At 38.2% G+C, this 18,919-nt stretch overlaps 1 protein-coding gene across 2 annotated transcripts in view; it reads right to left on the bottom strand.

Annotated features, from left to right (window-relative positions):
* Nucleotides 1-18,919, bottom strand: part of dennd1a (DENN/MADD domain containing 1A) — a 32,318-nt gene that overhangs the window by 5,825 nt on the left and 7,574 nt on the right. For both annotated transcript variants that reach the window (XM_073477727.1, XM_073477725.1), the window contains 19 exons: nt 17,845-17,888; nt 17,285-17,334; nt 16,624-16,743; nt 15,392-15,461; nt 14,887-14,967; nt 14,587-14,640; nt 12,955-13,065; nt 10,402-10,502; nt 9,937-9,982; nt 9,677-9,778; nt 9,451-9,576; nt 8,375-8,476; nt 8,127-8,214; nt 7,413-7,453; nt 5,811-5,882; nt 5,659-5,715; nt 5,226-5,378; nt 4,307-4,371; nt 1,352-1,598 (listed from right to left, as the gene is read on the bottom strand). In XM_073477727.1, the coding sequence (XP_073333828.1) occupies nt 1,352-1,598; nt 4,307-4,371; nt 5,226-5,378; nt 5,659-5,715; nt 5,811-5,882; nt 7,413-7,453; nt 8,127-8,214; nt 8,375-8,476; nt 9,451-9,576; nt 9,677-9,778; nt 9,937-9,982; nt 10,402-10,502; nt 12,955-13,065; nt 14,587-14,640; nt 14,887-14,967; nt 15,392-15,461; nt 16,624-16,743; nt 17,285-17,334; nt 17,845-17,888 (1,730 nt within the window). The remainder of the gene's footprint in view (nt 1-1,351; nt 1,599-4,306; nt 4,372-5,225; nt 5,379-5,658; nt 5,716-5,810; nt 5,883-7,412; nt 7,454-8,126; nt 8,215-8,374; nt 8,477-9,450; nt 9,577-9,676; nt 9,779-9,936; nt 9,983-10,401; nt 10,503-12,954; nt 13,066-14,586; nt 14,641-14,886; nt 14,968-15,391; nt 15,462-16,623; nt 16,744-17,284; nt 17,335-17,844; nt 17,889-18,919) is intronic.

The raw sequence follows: 18,919 nt of genomic DNA, 5'->3' as shown, positions 1-18,919 counted from the left end.
GAGATCCCAAGCAGAAAATGACATATTGTTAGATGAAGTGTGTCCTGAAGCTGTCTTTGACAGTTTCTTGTAAAGAGGAGCAGGATATTGCTGTTCAAGACTTAAGACATACTGTAACTGCATCATAAAGCCTACATGAACTGCATGGTGTTCAGGGATGAATAGTCTCTCCTATTGCTATTGTACTATTTTTTCAGCGATAGTTACATTAATCGTTAGTAATGTAGCAGCCTAGTTTTGAATGACAGGGTCCCTGTTATCACATGTTGTTAAAATATAACATTTACATAATAAAATCAACTACAGGCTTCCCAAATGCTGTAGTAAATTAAGCATGATGGAGTTTGTATTATTCCAAATTTTGACGCCAATATTTTCCCCTTTTACTGCAAATGAATATGGGCTCCAAATATCGGTTATCGGCCTCCTTGACTACTAACAATCGGTATCAGCCCTGAAAAAACCATATCAGTCCATCTCTAATTGAAAGTAGTGCAAGGATTGAAGATCAAGAGCGAAATCATAATTACTATCTTACAATTCTGTTTTACAAAATATTCAACATCTAAAATATGGCCTGCTGCTTTGGGAAATGACTGGGACTAACGTTTCTGGCTTAAGCAGTGGACAGTTGGTCCAGAACAAAACCACTGGAATGATCTTTGTTTTCGCAGATGAACTTAAAACATTCAGATTTAAGTTCTCCATGTTCCTCACCCATGTTGTTGAGGAAACATGGACAGTGAGTCAAAGATTAGTGAAGATCTGAAGAGCTGGTGCACCACAACACAATGACCAGATACTAGGATTTTGTTCAAATGGAAATTTCACGACAGTCGTGCTCAATATAGGCTTAATCCTTATCCTCTGATGACCATGAAAATCCACAACAGATATCATGGCCATCTGGGCATTTGTTGATAGGTATTTTGCTCTGGTCCAAAACAAAGTGGTTGGAGTGAATTCTGGACTTGCACAGTGTGTAATTTCTGCCAATAAGGGTCTCTCAATCAAAATAAAAGACGCAAGTCCTGTGTGATCATGGGAGTTGTTGTCTTCATTGTTAAACAACCACCATTTTTGATGTCTATCTGACATGCCTCAGGCAGAACTGTTCAAGGATGAGGTGATGTATTAAAGTTTTAAACATTATGTTTAGTGTCATTCTCTCCTTTTTATGGGTTTGAACATTGTTGGAAACATTTTGGATAATGTAAGTACACAGCTCAACAAAATATATAACAAAGGTCTCGTTGTTTTTAGAGGTGTTAATTGAGAGATGTTACATATTATATCTTTAAGACAGCATTAAAGAGAAGAACATTGACAGCAGAACATTTGGACCTCTAACCTGGTAGCTGAACTTCTGTTGTAGCTCCTCAGAGTCTTTGGGAGTCCTCAAGTCCTCAAGACTTTTAGCCAAGGTCATTGGTTGGCTTTCAGGCTCATCCTGGCAGCCAAAAATATCACCTAGCAGGTTGATGTTGGAGAACTTCTCATTAACTGGGCTGGGAGGAGCTGTGTGACTTTCTGCCCCAAAACCAGGATCGTCCCCTTCTATCAACTCAACCTCCTTCAGGGAGCGGTACGGCTGTGGTCTGCAGGGACAGTGTTTGACTCGGGGTTATTTATTGCTCTCACACTAGAGGTCTTCACTTTACACAAACCTCAATAAAGGACCATTGTCATTCAATCCAAATAACAGATGCACACACATTTTCATTCTTCCAAGTCTATGATTAACATGCGATGCTTATCCTACACTCTCTCTGACTTTGCTGTATGTATTTAAATTAAGAATAAGGCTGGTGATTTTCTTATTGTCAGCAAATCCATTGGAATCAATTATGTCTTCATTTTGATGAACATGCACACTGTAGCTCATCTTGAGTTATTAAGGCACCACCACACCAAATGTACATTAATCTACAGAGGTCACTGTGCCCACCTGTTTTAGGAAATTGTATTAGATTTTTATGTTTTTAAAAAATGGAACTATATATTTGTGACATATTAAAAAGGTGTAATTTGTGATATTTGGCCATATGCTACCATGAAGGTAGCTTCAAAAACATTGGAGTCAGCATATCACCAGAGAAACTGTGTGCTACTCTTTGCTAGCTACCCTTGGCTGTAGCTAGGTAACGTTATATAATTAGCTAATGACTCAGTAAGCCATGGAGTTTGAGTCCTGCTCATTGATTTGCAACAATGTTTGCAAAGAAACAAACCAAACCAAATTTTCCTATACAATGACCATAATGTCCTCCATGTGAAGCTTGGCACACACACACACACACACACACACACACACACACACACACACACACACACACACACACACACACACACACACACACACACACACACACACACACACACACACACACACACACACATCTCATCAAACAGAAAAGAGATGAGTTGAGAAATTAGTCAATAGTGCAAAGCCAATCAGAGAGATGCGTACAGAGGTGACCACTCAAAAGGGACGGAGAAGAGAAAGCTTTCAGGAAACGCAGAGATGGAATCGTCGTCGTACTGGAGCTCATCTCCGGACGAATCCTCAGAGAGAAAGACTGTGTAGTGACGAGTGGGACGAATAGAGCTACGATGAGGAGAAGGAAGACAACAGGAGAGACACAGCTCATTATAGATATGTTAATTAAAAAGGAAAAGGGAGGAAGAGGAAGATTAAGAAAGCTGAGGATTAGTAATCTTAAGAATATTAGTTGTCTGTATTTTTATTTACATAGGATTAGGATCATTGAGATTAGTGACATCACTGAATAGTTTGGAATCAGCTGTTATATTGATGTTTTTTCATCTTTCATTCAATAATGCTTATTTTTTAACATTGATAAAAACACAATTCAGACAACAAATATACTATTTTCATTTGTTATTGGTTTGGCTCCAAAAGAAGAAGAATTGAATAATTTGATTTTAATTTGTGGTCCAGAAAAGCACAAGTGACACCAGATCATTGCTGAACGGAGCTCGCAGCTGAAAACTCCGATATAAATCTGCACAAACTGCCAAGTAGGGTCTGGCAGGTTTCCAGTTTTGTTAGTCCGGTCTAGTTTATGAGCTTAAACTGATTTGATTTTATGTGAACCAACTGAACCATCATTTGTCAGGTGGAGGTGCAGAGTGCTAGCAGCATGCTGCTAGTTAGCACAATGCCTGGGATAGCTCAGCATCACAGGGTGGTTCCTGCTTTTGTTTAGTTGTGACACTAGAGTTGATAGTTGTGCAGGTTTGGCTGTCTATGTTACACACTACATTACTTGAGTACGAGCCTTGATTTGATCCACTCCCGTTTGCCTTTTTAAGGTCCTTGTATCTTTTTCATATTATTATTGTAAAACATTTGCAGGAACATGTGGAGAACAGTGAATTATCAGGCTCCCATCTGCACTTCAAATGTGGCTACTGCCATCTTTTCTCAAGTTGGCCTCAGTCTTTTTAAAAATTATTCTTATTTGATGTTAAATTTTCCAAGTAAAAAATACTGAAGAGTTGTTGTGGGAATCCTGATCCGGATTGTGTTGCTGCAAAACTGTCATTCGTGGGCTCTCATTATGTTCCACTCAGGAGAAGCTGAGTCATGACATTCTTGTTGAACCATGGTAAAGTGTTTTGTTCTCCATGTAAAAAAACATTGATTTTTTGCAACAACAAAAAAAGGTCCATACAAAGTAACATTTATTTGTAAGGATGACTTGCTATACTCTGAAAGCATGAAAGACCAAATTAGAGTTGTCCTCTCTGCCGTCAGACTACTGAGTCAAGCCTTTGTGGCAGGTGATTCCAAACAGCAATGAATCATATTTGATGAATTCATTTGAGTTAGGCAAAAAGGAAGCTGTGCAGTTAGTTGAAAAGGAAATTAGACCGCCATGGCAGAAACAAACCAATGAACAAAATGTGTTGAACAGCTGAAATAAATCCAATAAGTTTTTAATGTAGTGTGTGCGTTCTGTGTGTCTTGTAATTTGGGATCCAAAGAGAGCTGATCTTGGCTTTGCCATTGTAGCAATATGGAGCTGCAACAGAGTTACAGTAATACTGCTCATCAACTGTCTCCATTATCTTTCAACTGTGGTAAAGACTGACCATCTACTGCAGACACATTTACCTAGAAGCAGCATTTTAGACTTGATTTTTTTCTACCAACTCAAAGTAACCTTCAACAGTTTTTACCCCTCGACCTCAAAGGTCATGCATTCGCTATCTGAATATGTAAATGTTCTTTCTGAACTGCATCATGGGATATGCTGAGACATAATGGAGGAAGACTTACTGGTCAACGCTGCTTTCCAGACTCACATTGCTGCTCGGTCTCTTTAACAGCATTGGTGGGCGAGCCTGTGAAAGTTAAAAATAATATTTAAAAAAACATATTGAGCACATCTACCTCCTCACCAGAGAGACTCAAAGGGATATATAAAGCACTGGGAATAGACAAATAAAACTGTATAAACTTGTAGTTGACAATAACAATCACTTCATTGGCACAGTGCGAAGAAAACAGAAAAAGTCATTATGATATCTGGTATTTTTTAATAATCCAGTAAATGAAAAAGCTGAAAAATCAAGGAACTTCATCACACTGATGAAAATCAGAAACATAAATATTGCCAAAAGCATTCCTGCATATTGATTTGCGACAGTGGTTTTGGGGTGGCTGTGGCTCAGTGGGTCCTCCACTAATCAGAAGGTTGGTGGTTTTAACGGCCCTGCCGGGTCTGGAACCCAGGACCTTCTTGCTGTAAGGCAGAAGCTGCCCACAATATAAACAAATATAGGTTAAAAAAAAGAAAATGTCAAGCTCAAGTTGTTGTCTCTATTGTAGCAGGGAACCGTAGTTCCATAAATTGTTGTAAATAGTATGAAATACTCAAACATGCACCGGTTCCAGCTTCTTAAAAGTGAGGATTTTCTGCTATTCTTCATCATTTCTGATAGTAGGCCTAACTGAAGAGTCTTTAGGTTTTGGACTGTTGGTTGGACTAATTTGAAAGCATCTCACTGGGCTCTAGGAAGCTGATGAACATTTCTCAACAATTTCTTTGACATTTTAAAGACAAGATGAAAATAATCATTAGTTGAAGCCAAAAATCACCCAGCCTCTGTTCAACCAGTACATTCATGCAGTGCAGCTCTGTAAAATTCCATATGAACTCTCTTCACAATTCCCACCCCACCTCATTTCTGCCCACCTGTCCAAAGTGCACAGTGATTGGCCTGTGGTTGTCCAAGGCTCGCAGTGGTCCCTCCCTCCTGTCTGAGCCAGTGGAGGAGGTAAAGCCCGCTGTGTTGTCGTCATCGATGACTGCTGGCCCTGCTGTGGGGAAGCCGTTTTCTGCCTGCTCCTGCAGAGGGGGGACACAGGGAGGTGGAGGTTGACATGGGCGGAAGGAGTGATGGCACTGCAGGGGCATGGGGAGGGGGAGGGAGGCTGCACGCCGTGGCTGGGGTGGTGGGGTTCAGTCGAGGTAATAAAAGGTAAGTCAGGGTGGTGTTTAAGGTATTTTTGTGAGGGAGAGACCAAGAACTGTCACCACCATTGCTGTTGGAGCTTAACATGCAATCTCTTACAACAACAACAGGAAATGATCCAGAATGGTTTGTCAGCAGTGTAGAGCTACATACCTTCTGCTTCAGCCGGCTCTTGACTTCCTTGATACGCATTTTTGCATGGTCCTTAGCCTGTCACACAAACAGAAACAAAGCCAGATGAATGCTTTTTTATAGTGGTTAATATCCCAATTTCTGAGGCCAACAGAAGCCAGAAATGTGCTTACAAACTTGTAAACATTCTTCATGGCTGGGTTTGCCTTGGTCTTCACGGTGTTGAAGATAGCCCCGCCCCCTTTCTGTCCGAAAAAATGTACACAAAATGTGTTAGTAACACTACCACATTCAGTAATCTTGAAACAAGTAGTGCACAATGAGGGAGCATGAGTAAACGTCTGAAGCCCTGCTAGCAGCACCTAGAGGCTGCAGTGTTCATTACAGACGCAAAACAACACTTCAAAACTAAATGAATAACATATTTTTTATTACTCTTAGAAGCTTCCTAGAAGTAAACAAAAGGTGAGCTGTACCCTGATGGGGGTGCTGGAAGGAAGACATGGTAGTTGGTTTTATTTTCTAGAGAGCATGAATTAAAATAACTACACAAAGAACACTACACTGTATAAACAGTCGTGGTCAAAAGTTACATACACTTGTAAGAACATGTATATCACCTTCACTTTCAATGATTTCTACAGCTCTCAGTTTTCTGTGATGAATGAGTGGAACACAAACTACTTTGTCACAAAAACATTCATGAAGTTTGGTTCAATAATTAATTTATTATAGGTCTTCTGAAGATGTGACCAAATCTGCTTGAAATTTCCTCCAAAGCACTTCAAAAGTGCTACGACTGGGTGACAAAATCAAATACCACAATATTTTATACACATTATATAAAATATAATAAATAATATACAATAAATACGGTATGTATATATATATATATATACATACATATATATATATATATATATATATATATATATATATATATATATATATACATACATATATACATATACATATATACATATACATATACATATATACATATACATATATATATATATATATATATATACACACATATATATATATACATGTATAATATTGTGACAAAACGTAGGGATGACTATTGATACTATATGAACACAATTACATTTTTGATCAACAATAATCAGTAATGTGGATATAATGAATAAGTAGTCTGCTGCATCTAAGAAAAGGATGTCACTTAGCTGTAATGCAGCCTTTAAAAGCACATATCATGAGATCCAAAACCTAAGACCATATATAGTCTAATCCTGATAACGATATGACGATATATTGCCCTACAAAGAAGACTGCCTATTGTCTAGATAGTTTGCATTTTCAACATTCTCCCTGAAATACATTTTAGAAGGGACTAAGTGACTGAAATGTCCAGGTTTCTTCTTGAACTGTGATACCCTGAGTGACAGTCTTGCATTAGCTTTGTATCTTTCTTAGTTTGGCCTGACAGTGGAGCTACAAGAAAGTTCAAGGGGTTCCCAATAACAGTAACATTCATCCTGGAGAAAAGTAAACTCTGGATGAATATCTACAGCACATTTCAGAGACTCCTTTATTTGTTCTGGGAAAATTTGACCAGATGGTAGTGGTAAAGATCTGGGGGGAGCATCCATATCCACAGTCAGTTTTACTTTTAAGTGTTGGATGGATAGATTGACAGACATACAGTGTGCAATGACATGACTCGTCCCTGCTGTAAGCAGGACAAACACAAATGAAATAAATAGCAAAAGTGTAATGTATTCTTTAGAGTAATATTAATCAGGCTAGCTCACCTTCACAGTGAACAGCCACTGGTGGTAGGTCTTGTCGCTGCCTGTGGAGGGGTCACAACAATAAAAGGTCAAAAATATCAAGTACTATGCATGCTGGACGACAGGTGTGCCCAAGCTCTTTCCCTTGGAGGGCCTAAACTGAAACTTAATGGTGGACCACAGGCTAAAAGCAAACATCTATGAACTTCCCTTATTGAGCTGCCTTCTGGCGCAAAGTGTCACCCTACTTTCAGATTATGAAATATAATTTAGGATCCTACATATTTAAAGAGCAGTATAAACAGTGATTTACAAATTTTAAAATTTATTTTCATCCCTTTTTTTTGCTAGAAACATCTGACCAGTGTGCCATGTAGACAGTGGTGTCCTGTCCAGTGATATTATGGGTTTCAGTAACAAGGAAGTGCTCTGACTCCATTGTTTTGTCATTTTACTTCCAGTCAGCACTGAAGGGGGAGGGTGTCACACTGTTTAGTTGTACAGCCGCCTCAAATAATCGAAGCGGTTCTATGACAAAATGTATAGTGTGAAAGGCTAACAGAGGTGGAAGTAAATTTGACTTTTTTTCTACAGCAGTCTGAAGATGATGATCTGATAGTGATTGTGTTATATTAGGTGTTTATAACAAAAATTCATCATACCAGAAGTTGCCTGAGTGGCCAAAATACAAAATTACTTCAGCCAAGAGACACAAACACATCACTGCTGACTCACCTGCATATTCACCCATGTTGATCTCGTCCTCAAAGATGTCACTGAAACCTTCTCCTGAGTTCAACAGGTCCAATCGGCCATCAATGAACTGCCGGTGGAACCACAAATATATGTATTAGATTGTAAGAGGAGGAGTGAAATAAAAGATGTGTGTGTGTGTGTGTGTACGTGTATGTGTATGTATGTATTTGTGCGTGTGTGTGTGTGTGTGTTCCTGTGTGTGTGTGTGTGTGTGTGTGTCTGTGTACCTGTTTGAAGAGCTGCAGCTGGATGGCATTCAGGAGGAACTGTCTCATGGCACTGGAACGATGGTTCACAAAGGTTTCCTCATTAAATGTTATTGGCTCACCCTAAACAGGCAGGAGAGAACACCAACTGTGACGTTACTGTACAACATTTGATATATTTCAGATTTTTAGTGCCCAGTAGTCCTAGCCTTCAACTTTGTTATAATGTTGCTGACTAGGGCCTGACCGATTAATCTGCTGGCCGATTATAGATTCCTATCAGAATAATTCTTAAAATTGGCGTCTATTGGCCAAAAGTTGTCACTGTTATTGATCGGAATTTCACTTTGCCATATAACGTTAACCTTATGACTGAGCACATTAAGGCTATATTCACAGCAGCACACCGGGTGTGTTTTTGTTTTCTTTATATTGGATTAATTTACAATATGTTGAGCGTTCCCCCTGCAACCAACAGCAGAGGCACTGGTCATCTCATGACTGATGAGACCATTATACACTAAAAAAGAAATATTGCAAAAGATGACATGTTTTGATAACGTTAAGCAAGAAAAGGCGTTTCTTGTCCGAGTTTGGTTCATAATGACTTCATGGCTCAGAATGACAGAGTAGAGAAAATGTGAATTAACGTTTAGAGGGCATCAGAGGTGCATTTCAAATAATGTTTTTTTTTTACTTATTATGTTGCCTCTACACCTACCTTTTACCTTAATATAAAGATAATTATAAATTCACAATTTGTAAACTGTCACCTTGCAGTAAGTAAAATGTCTGAGTTTCAAAATGCTGCACTTAACTTTAAAAGTATTTATAACACTTTAATTCTTATAGCCAATGCATATTTAATAAATATTCTAAAACATTAAAATGTTCTGCCTTCAATTCATATCTTTGTCATAAGTGTTTGGACTATATCGAAGGGATCAAAAAATAACTTCGTTGTTTTAATATATTAAATAAATATAAAAAATATGTAATCGTCTGACCAGAATTTTTTACGCCCCCCAAAAGATCCATATCGGTCAGGCCCTATTACTGATGTCAACACTTCACATACATATACAGTATGTACTGACCGACTCAATCTGGAGAGCGTTTCTGTAGCTGCCAAAAAGAGCCGCCTGACTCTTGAGGAAGGCTCGAGCCACACCGTCACCGGTTGTTGTTGAAACCTTCTTCAAACGGCTTTTTAAAGATGAAACCTGTGGCACATGACGTCATTTTATCTGTGAATGTTTTCATCCATACTTAATATATCTCTAAACACTCTGTGTAGTGTACAGTAGTATAGTAGTTTCTCACCACATCATTGGGCAGGCTTTGGAGGTCATCATAGGGGGTTTCCAGGGTGTTTGTGTCAACATTCAGGACCACCACATCATCCAGAGCCAACCCTCGAACTTTCTACAAGCAACAGGAAGAGCATACTGACAGAGTCAACCAAAGGCAGGTGGATATACTTTTTAAAACTCACCAGATAAAGCAAGGTAGCAATTTCACTCCAAATCTTTGTTTTAAATCTTGGATGACCTGAATCCAAAGTGCCAGCTATAGACACCTACCTCCATCAGGCTGGAATGTACTCCAATGAGGTAGGGCATTGGGGCACTGAAAAGGAGACAGTTTCATAGTTACATTTATGCCTAAAATTATAGCTGGTTTACAGGTTGAGTGCCACAGATTTATTGTTATTTAGTGCTTACTGTTAACATTCTGCAACAACTATTTACATAAAATACATGTAGGTAATTATCATCAGGGTTTCTTGGCTTTTCAGTACAAATTTAAACCCAATCCAGTGAAAAATAAGCATGCTGAGGGTCAGAATACACATACAAAGAATCACAAAAGTTATGAAATGAGGGCCAAACTTCAAAAATGCATTACTAAAAAAGTGTTTGGAGTACACCTTGGTGCACCCAGTTGATATGCTGTACTGGACTTGATACGTGTGTACAGTCTTTGTGCCCGTGTATGTTTAGCTGTGTAGAAAGGTTTGGAGTCTTGGTGACAGTCGGCACACTCACCAGCAGTAGTCTAATAGATGTTGTGGCAGGACAGGAATGTAAACATGTTGCCAGTGCATTGGATACATCATGGCCGCAGACCCATGGACACAAGCTGTTAACTGTGGACACAGACACATATCACATATTTGAGGTCATGTTGCTGCATAAGTGTCAGTTTACAGTTTAAAATGCAATTTAGGAAGAAAAACCATCAGTCAACAAAAGACTATAATAAATACATATTAAATATATTAGGTTGTATGTTGTATTGTTCTGGATTGAGTTTTGCAAGTATACCAAATGAATTCAAATTATATCAAACATAATGATGCACACTATGGAGCCCCACATGTGTAACAGAGAGTACAAAATACTTTACTAATTACTCAAAGTGATAGATAACATTTTACCACTGGCTCAAGAGATGTCACAGATAACCCAACAATGTATTCCTCCCTAACTGACTGACCAATGACAATCTGTGATCTAATGCTATGCTACATTGACACTGAGTGTTAGCAGCTAGCAGCTATGTTTTGCTATTGAGGTGTAAACAAATGCTGAATTCATTCCTTCATATTAATATTTTGGGTTACGCATCAATTCAATTGGTCTCTTCCTCATTCACACTATGTCATATACAGTCTGATGCCACACTGATGTTGTGTTTGGCAGTACTGGCCAGCTGTGAGAGACTGACCTCAAGTGTTTCAGTAATAAGCAAGTGCTCTAACTCTGGGAATGTGTCATGTAGTGTAGATTGATATCTGCTGCTTGTGATCACTTTGCACACACACTTTTGCAAATGTCTTACCAATTTTACAAAACAATAAATAAGGCGCTGACAGAGCTAGAGGAAAACATAGCAGCACTAATTAGTCTTAAAAAAGTGGTTGCCAACAAGAGGCTTAACGAGAATACAGAACTCTTCGGGGACATTAAACGCCAATGCACTGAACACGAACAAGGCTCATCTGCTCACTAGTCTGTCTTTACAAGCTTTTGCAAACTTTTCCAACTCTACTACAAACTGATTAATCTACAAGTTGATTCCTAGTGCAGTAGGAAGCTTAGTAGTGGTGACGTTGAAGTCATGTGACTGTTTTGTAGTTTGTTTATAGCCCAATGTTAGCTTTTAATTTCTAGCAATTTTCATTTACTCAAATCAAAAAAGAGGTGTTTATGTGTGAAGATTATCTTGCTGATCAAAATGTGTAAGTATGATAAACTTGTGTTCGCCACAGAAATTATTTTCTGCAATAATCCAAAATCCAAATAAAAAATTCCACAGGCTGTTTGTTGATGGTACTACAGCAATGACAACTTCTGGCTTAGCCCTCAGAAATACATCATCCCTGCAGCACTCACAACACAATAATTGTTGATGAGGCAACATGGAGACTAATTTTGTTGGTTACACCTTACATACAGTATGAGGCTGTGTGAACTGATCATGACCTACACTTTGAGCTTGTATTTACTACAGCCAGCAACAGAAACAGAATTTAAGAGGCAAAACAGGAAATGGAGCAAAGAAGATTGGCTGGCCGACAAGATCAACACCACTGTGTAACTGAACATTTGTCTAAATAAGCTACATCTCTAAATGTTCTATTACTTCATATCATCTTGATATCCCTTAAAATGGACACTTCACCCCAAATCAAATATACATATTTTCTCTCTTAGCTGAAGTGCTGTTTATCCATCTCAGCTTGTAATGCTCAACAGCGGCAAAAAAATACATTTGAAGCTATTTTCTTTCTACTGACCTTCACTGTATCACTGTGCTGAAGGAAGTGTGCTTCTACTCATGGATGAGGGGCTTGTGACTGTGCAGGAGGAAACATTAACTTGCCCTTCTCAGCTGTTATCTAGCTTAGCTAGCTAACTTAGTTAGCCTCTCATCCATAAGTAGATGCATACTTCCTTCTGCGTGGTGATACAGAAAGGATTATCTTGAGTAACCAGGTCATAATTTCTAAAAAAAGACATTGCTCTTGAGTTTTTTTCAAATGTATTTTTTGGTGCTTTGATCACCACAAGCCGAGTGCCATCTAGCTCCATTATATTAGAGAAAAGACAGACATCTCTACATTTGGTATCTACAAAACTCTGCAACTCAGACCAAAACAATCTAGTAGCAAGACAGGTAAGAGAAAAATATTAAATATAAACTATGAAGTTCAAAACCATTTATTGTTTAAGCTCTTCAATGAAAAATGGAGTTAGATAGATGAATACATGTACTGTTGGGTGTTAGTTTCTTGATTTCCAGATTGGTTGCTTTGATTGATAGTTTTGTTTTGCATTTACCTACTTTGATCCATATTATACATTTAAGTTCAGGGATAAACACCTAGAACACCCAGACACCTCAAAATTGTGACATTTATTTCTTAAGTCTCAAAATGACATCTTAAAAGGAAGACATTTCCTAAACTCTGTTTAGAAAGGTCATAGGGCAAATGATAGATTGACAGACCCGCTCATTACTGAAAGATTTAAAAGAGACCAAAATGGACAGAGCTTTGTAGAGGAGAGAAGAAACAAGAAGTTGAATCTACTTACAGTGCTTAGTTTGCTACAGCAGATGAGGATTCGACGTTCATAAAGCATACTAGCGTACAGATGAAGCATGTTATTGACATCTACTGCTACAAAGTACTCTGTTAGGTTTCTCTGCAAGGGTCAAACACAATAAGAGAAAAACAAGAGAGTTAGTCGTGAGGGTACAGTACATGGTTCATTCAGTATGCATGATATAAACTGTGGTTCAAGTCATAAAAGTCAATATTGCACAGAAAGTATCCTGTAGATACACTACTCAAAATGAGTTAGGGGTATTGGGATATTTTAGTGTTTCGCTTGATTGTTTATTCTGTGACATATGTGAATTTTTATTTTGTGTTTTGTGAATATTTTTGTCCCCAAAAATAATGACTAATTTTGAGTAGTGTTTCTCAAATCACAGGTGCTTAACAGTAATGCTTTATCATATATCTGGAGGGAATAAGACATAAGAAACATATCATGAAAGTTGTCATACCTCATAATTATGACTTCATCATTAAAGAAAAAAATAATTGTTGGATCTAATCTAATAAATAATGTCATATATTCACTTATTTTCATTATGGTAATGGACTTCCACATATTTCTGTGAAATGAGGTGGTAAAATCAGAATACTGTGAGTTTTCATCATACAGGTTATTTATCAATCTACAGTATTAAGATTTATAGAACCTCTTCTACAGGACGAACACATGAACACTGCACTATTATACCTTATTCACATCTATTCATACTCCTGCAGTAAGAATCAAATATACATTGTAGGTCTTAAAATTTAGCTTCACATGAATAAACTCCAACATCCATCCATCCATTGTCTGTAACCGCTTGTCCTTTGCAGGGTCATGGGGGGGGCCTGTACCCACGCAGGCACAGGAAGAACATCCAAACTCTGCACATAAAGGCCCTGCCCCAGCCAGAACTCTAACCATGGACCTATTACTACTGAACATTGCCCTCGAGGCGGAGCCCCATTCATTCCTATGAAAGCTGCCCAGTGGCGCATGAGCCAAAAATGCTTGACAGCCGGGGCTTTTCCGCATAGCTTCCACATTGTGTGGCCCGTAGAGCGTGCCAACTACAGACTTCTGCCGACCAAGCTCGCTAACTTCCGGTTTAGCACCCTGCTAACTTTACTGGGGATAAAATAAGTTAATCGTGCAACTCTTCTACAATTTCCAAATGTTATTGGATCGAATGGCTCCAGTTATGACAGTGAAATGAGTCATTTCACAGAGGTCGTGACGCTAAAAAAAATGTATCCACAGTTTTACAGATGCTTCTTTCACCATGTTGGCTTATGGGAAAAAGTCTTATTGGGCTGCAGTGCATCACATGACGATGTAATTATACAGTTTGGCCACTACAAAAACTGGCTTCAGAGCCTGGCACTCTTTCTTGCTGTGAGGCAACAGCGCTAACCACTGCACCACCATGCTGCTCCCAACAAAAACAACTCTTGTTGTTCTTGCTCTCCTTATTGAGTATGTCACTCTGAAACCCATCTATAGTTTCTTATCTAACAGCACTGCACACAGATACAAATCAATTGTATTAAAAGTGAGATTCTCCCTTGCCATATTTAAGGAATTTAGAGGTTTGACAGGGATGAGGGAAATGACACTCACATTCTCAGGTATGCTGGGGAGTTCCCCTGTGTCAGGCACAGTGAAGAAAGAATGCTGAAGGAAAGAGAAAACAAGAGGATCAGTTACAGTTTGAATCTATCCGTTCTGTAGAGAAACAAAATCAATGCAAAGCGACTATAAAAAACGGTACACTGCTAGTAGTTTGTACTTGAAAAGTAAAAACGTCAACCTTTCTTATCTATCAGCGATATTATTGTCTTACAGACACTAACAGACACTTGCAGTGTTTCCAGTTTAAACTGAGCTCAGTTGGATGTGATGTGGTGAATTCAGACTCACCACACCGAGATGGACAGGGACTCCGGGCTCAGGGATAGGGAGCGTATGTAATGACACCAAAAGCTCTTGCCACTGGCTTTCCTGAAACATTCAAAAGATCCAAAATCCATCTAATGGTCAATTAAAAATATGTGATCTGATGTATAAAAAACAAACATAACTTCAGGGTCAAATGAATCAGTTGTATTACAAGCTGCACAGTCTGCACAGAAGAATTACTGCAAAGTCACTGAACAAAATGAGACATCTTAAAACTCTGTCATCTTATCATCAGAGAAACAGCATGACTGCTTATACTGCTGTGTCAGTTTATTATCTCTCAGGTGTAGAGCTCGCTGTGAAGAAGCATAAACCAGAGACATTTAAAAAATGTAGCTCAGAAACAAAATACTGATGAGAGCTGACATAGAGCCTCATATTCAGTCAGCCAACAAATTCCTAATTAAGGTCAGGAAATCTAATTTAACATCACCATAAGAAGACGAGTCACCTGTCCATGACTTACCTGGCCTTTGATGGTGTAATCTGCGAGGATATTCAGCAGCTTATAGAAAACTTCAAACCATGGCAGGTAGCTGAGAGAACAAAAATAGTGTTTTGTATTCTTACAAAGCTTTTACACTATTTGTGAGTTACAGCTTAAGGTGAAAATCATACATTTTCAGACATTTTCAAAATTGTAGGATCTCAATCAGGTTTTACTCTGAAATGTGGTTGTTAGAGGAGCGATGGGTTTCATTAGACTACCTTTAAAGGGGCACTATGTAGTTTTTGAGGAGAAATTCAAATGTGTATTTATTTATCTTAATATTTACAATATTAATGAGGTAATATTATTACGTATTTTTGTATTTATGTATAATATGTATTTTTTACATAAGTGAATAAACCAGCTGCTCTCAGAGGAAAATATGGTCCCAGAACACTGTTTGAAGCTAGAAAGGTGGCAGGGTCCGCCACATATAAACAAAGTAAAACAGTATAAATTGTGTTGTCCTTTAAGGTCAGTTTGTTTATTCCGTTTATTCAGTCATGAAAACAAAGAGAGTTTGGTTATTTAGTTGTTTATGCAGAAAAAAAAATCTTTCTCTGCTCATTAACATTTCTTCGACAAAGACTACAGAGTGCTCCTTTAACAAGCTAATAGCAGTCATACACACTGAAACCACATAATATTGGTACTGTAAATGTTGTTTTGGATAATTCAGTCAAACTAAAAAATGTTAAATTATTGTTTTTAATTTATTTGATTGACCTGCTTTTAATATTTAAAATTACAATTAATAAATTACCAATAAATTCACTGTGGTGATGGCTAGACAGCACCAAACGTCAGCTTAATGCAACATTATATACATTATATAACTACTTTGCCTTGATGGTTGTACACTGACTTGTAAAAGGGACAATGGTCCCTCTGTCATTCCCACTCTGTGCCCTGAAGACCAGTTCTTGCATTATGCAACTTTTGTGACTGGGTATGATCTCCCGCAAGCAGTGCATAACACTTTACAGCACTATGGCACTACGTCACATACAACCAACTACATCAGTGAAACTGGATCATAGTTTTGCCAAACTGTTTCTATTTGGCACTAAAATAGAAGTTTTCTAGGTTTTAATCAGCATTTCCTGTCTTTGCTTTGGTGAAGACCCACATCTGTGGATGTTACTAGACTACCTACTGAATACCTCCTGATGCTCGGGGCAAACAGTGACTGACACACACAGTCTTACCTGAGAATGCAGTAGCAGGTGTGGGCACCCGAGGAGAGGCGACAGAAGCCAAATCTCTGTTTGCTCTCAATGTCAGTCAACACAAATGTGAAGTTCTGGCCCACCTGGTTGACTGTGGGGCTGCAGGGTGAGAGAGATTCAGAAGGTAGAGAGGGAGAGAGAATGGAGGGATGAATAGATGCAGAGGATAAATCATTCATCACAGCCCTGCAGGCTACTATTCCCTGTCCTATGTGTAGAGGACAGCTATGAGCTTTTACTGCCATCTGTAACAAACTGACTTATACAATACATGTCCATTAGTAAATGAAAAAGATAAATACTGAACCAGCAGAGAGACCGGTTGATTAACTGAGGATCTGCAGCTTGATAGTGTGTGTCCATATTTACTTGTCTGTCACATCATTTTCGGGTTAATCTAATGTACTGTATTTAACAGTAACCTGTGAGTCCTCTGCTCGTGTTGAGCTTTTAATACTGATTTCTCACTGTCAACTTACCACTGTGGCAGAGGCAACATTTTGTGTGATTCAGGGCTGACTCGGGGTAGATATTTGGTGATATTTATCTGGGGTACAGACACTTGCCCAACATGTACCACCTTTGAATGCCAAAGTGGAGGGAGAGATGTGTGTGTGTGTGTGTGTGTGTGTGTGCTTACCTGTCCATGCTGAAAGGGAAGCAGAACTTGGGCACAGTCTGAAGAGTTTCCTGTGGGACACAGATGAAGGACAATACCAACGTATAAAGTAGTATTAACATATATTACCATCAACATATACAAATAATGTTGCATAGCATTAAAGTGGAATGATGATGAGAGAAAGTACACAGCATACATGGGAAAAATAACCAAAGAAAAGTGGGATCACTTGTATTTCTAGGCTGCCCAAGTTTACATCTAAGACATGAAGAAAGACGCTACACAACAGTGGTGCATGCATTGATTAGAATCAAGCCTGTATACAATATATGAGATTTGTGACTCTTAACATCAGTCCAGGGACAGCAGATGTAAAATAGCCTTTTGGCTAATTCTGGCATGTTTACATTTGTTAAAATGTTTTATTAATGTGCATTGTCCCTGATTATTAAACCTTTAAATAAATAAAATAAACAGAGGGAAGAGTTATAAATGTATGAAAAATACAATGAAAGCCATGATGAAAGTGAGTCATAGAGAAAAGGAAAGGGAGTATAGTACAGTTATTGATTTCAAACCTGGTCTGTGTAGTCTACAGGGTACTGCCTTTTCACCTCCGGCCCTGTTAGAAATGGACAGACATGAAATGAGCGTGGAGAAGTGAACAGGGCCTAATAGGGAACATTCATTATGACTTAAGACGTTGGGTCAAATTTCAGTTATCCAGGCAGGTTTAATTGAACACTGCAATATAAATGGTCCTCCAGTGCCTAAAATGGTGTTTTTGCTTACTGTGACATCATTTCTTGAGTACCTTCAAATCCTCTGTATCACTAACATGCGTACAACCTAAGCTAAAAGGCCATGTAAGTCAATAAACAATAATAGAGAAGTAATGAAATCATGTCATAATTTTTTTTTAAAAATTACTTAAAAAAGACACAAAACATATTGATTCAAAATATTTCTAAATGTACGAACATGAACAACATTTTTCTTAACACTTATTTGACCTTAATAGATATTTTAGTTTTGGAGTTTTTGGAATTTTTGAGCAGAACACAAAGTTGTTTTTAACGTTTCATCTACAATAGAAATATTTCCTCAGTGCCTACATGGTGTTTTATTTGTATTTTGTATCTTCAAAAGCTCAATATGTTCACAACCGCAAAATACACTATCATCAAAACTACATAATACACCATCATCAAAACTACAAAATTTCTCATAATCAAAACTACAAAATACATGATCATCAAAACTACATAATACACCATCATTGAAACGACATAAAACACTATCAAAACTATAAAATTCTTCATAATCAAAACTTAGAGAAAACAGTATATCAACAACAGTTGTCCACCTGAACTTAAACACCAAGCCCAATTCAGTGGGAAAACAGCAGACTTGGGCTACTTTTGAAGTGATGAAGTTCAGGTAGACCAATTTTCACGCATAAGTCAGAACACACACAACCCTGCTCACTGCGTCTGTAAACGGGGCGGTCCAATGGTTCTATAGGGAGGGGGCTCACATGCATGCTCAACCAGACCGGCTCCAAAACAAAAAACAGGGAAGCTCAATAACAACACACGGAGAGGGAGTGTGACGAGATGTCTTTACTCCACTATACTGGATCTTTACATTGAA

This window comes from Pagrus major, chromosome 12, assembly GCF_040436345.1.
Source record: "Pagrus major chromosome 12, Pma_NU_1.0".
NCBI lineage: Eukaryota > Metazoa > Chordata > Actinopteri > Spariformes > Sparidae > Pagrus > Pagrus major.
This window is presented reverse-complemented; position numbering and strand designations above follow the sequence as displayed.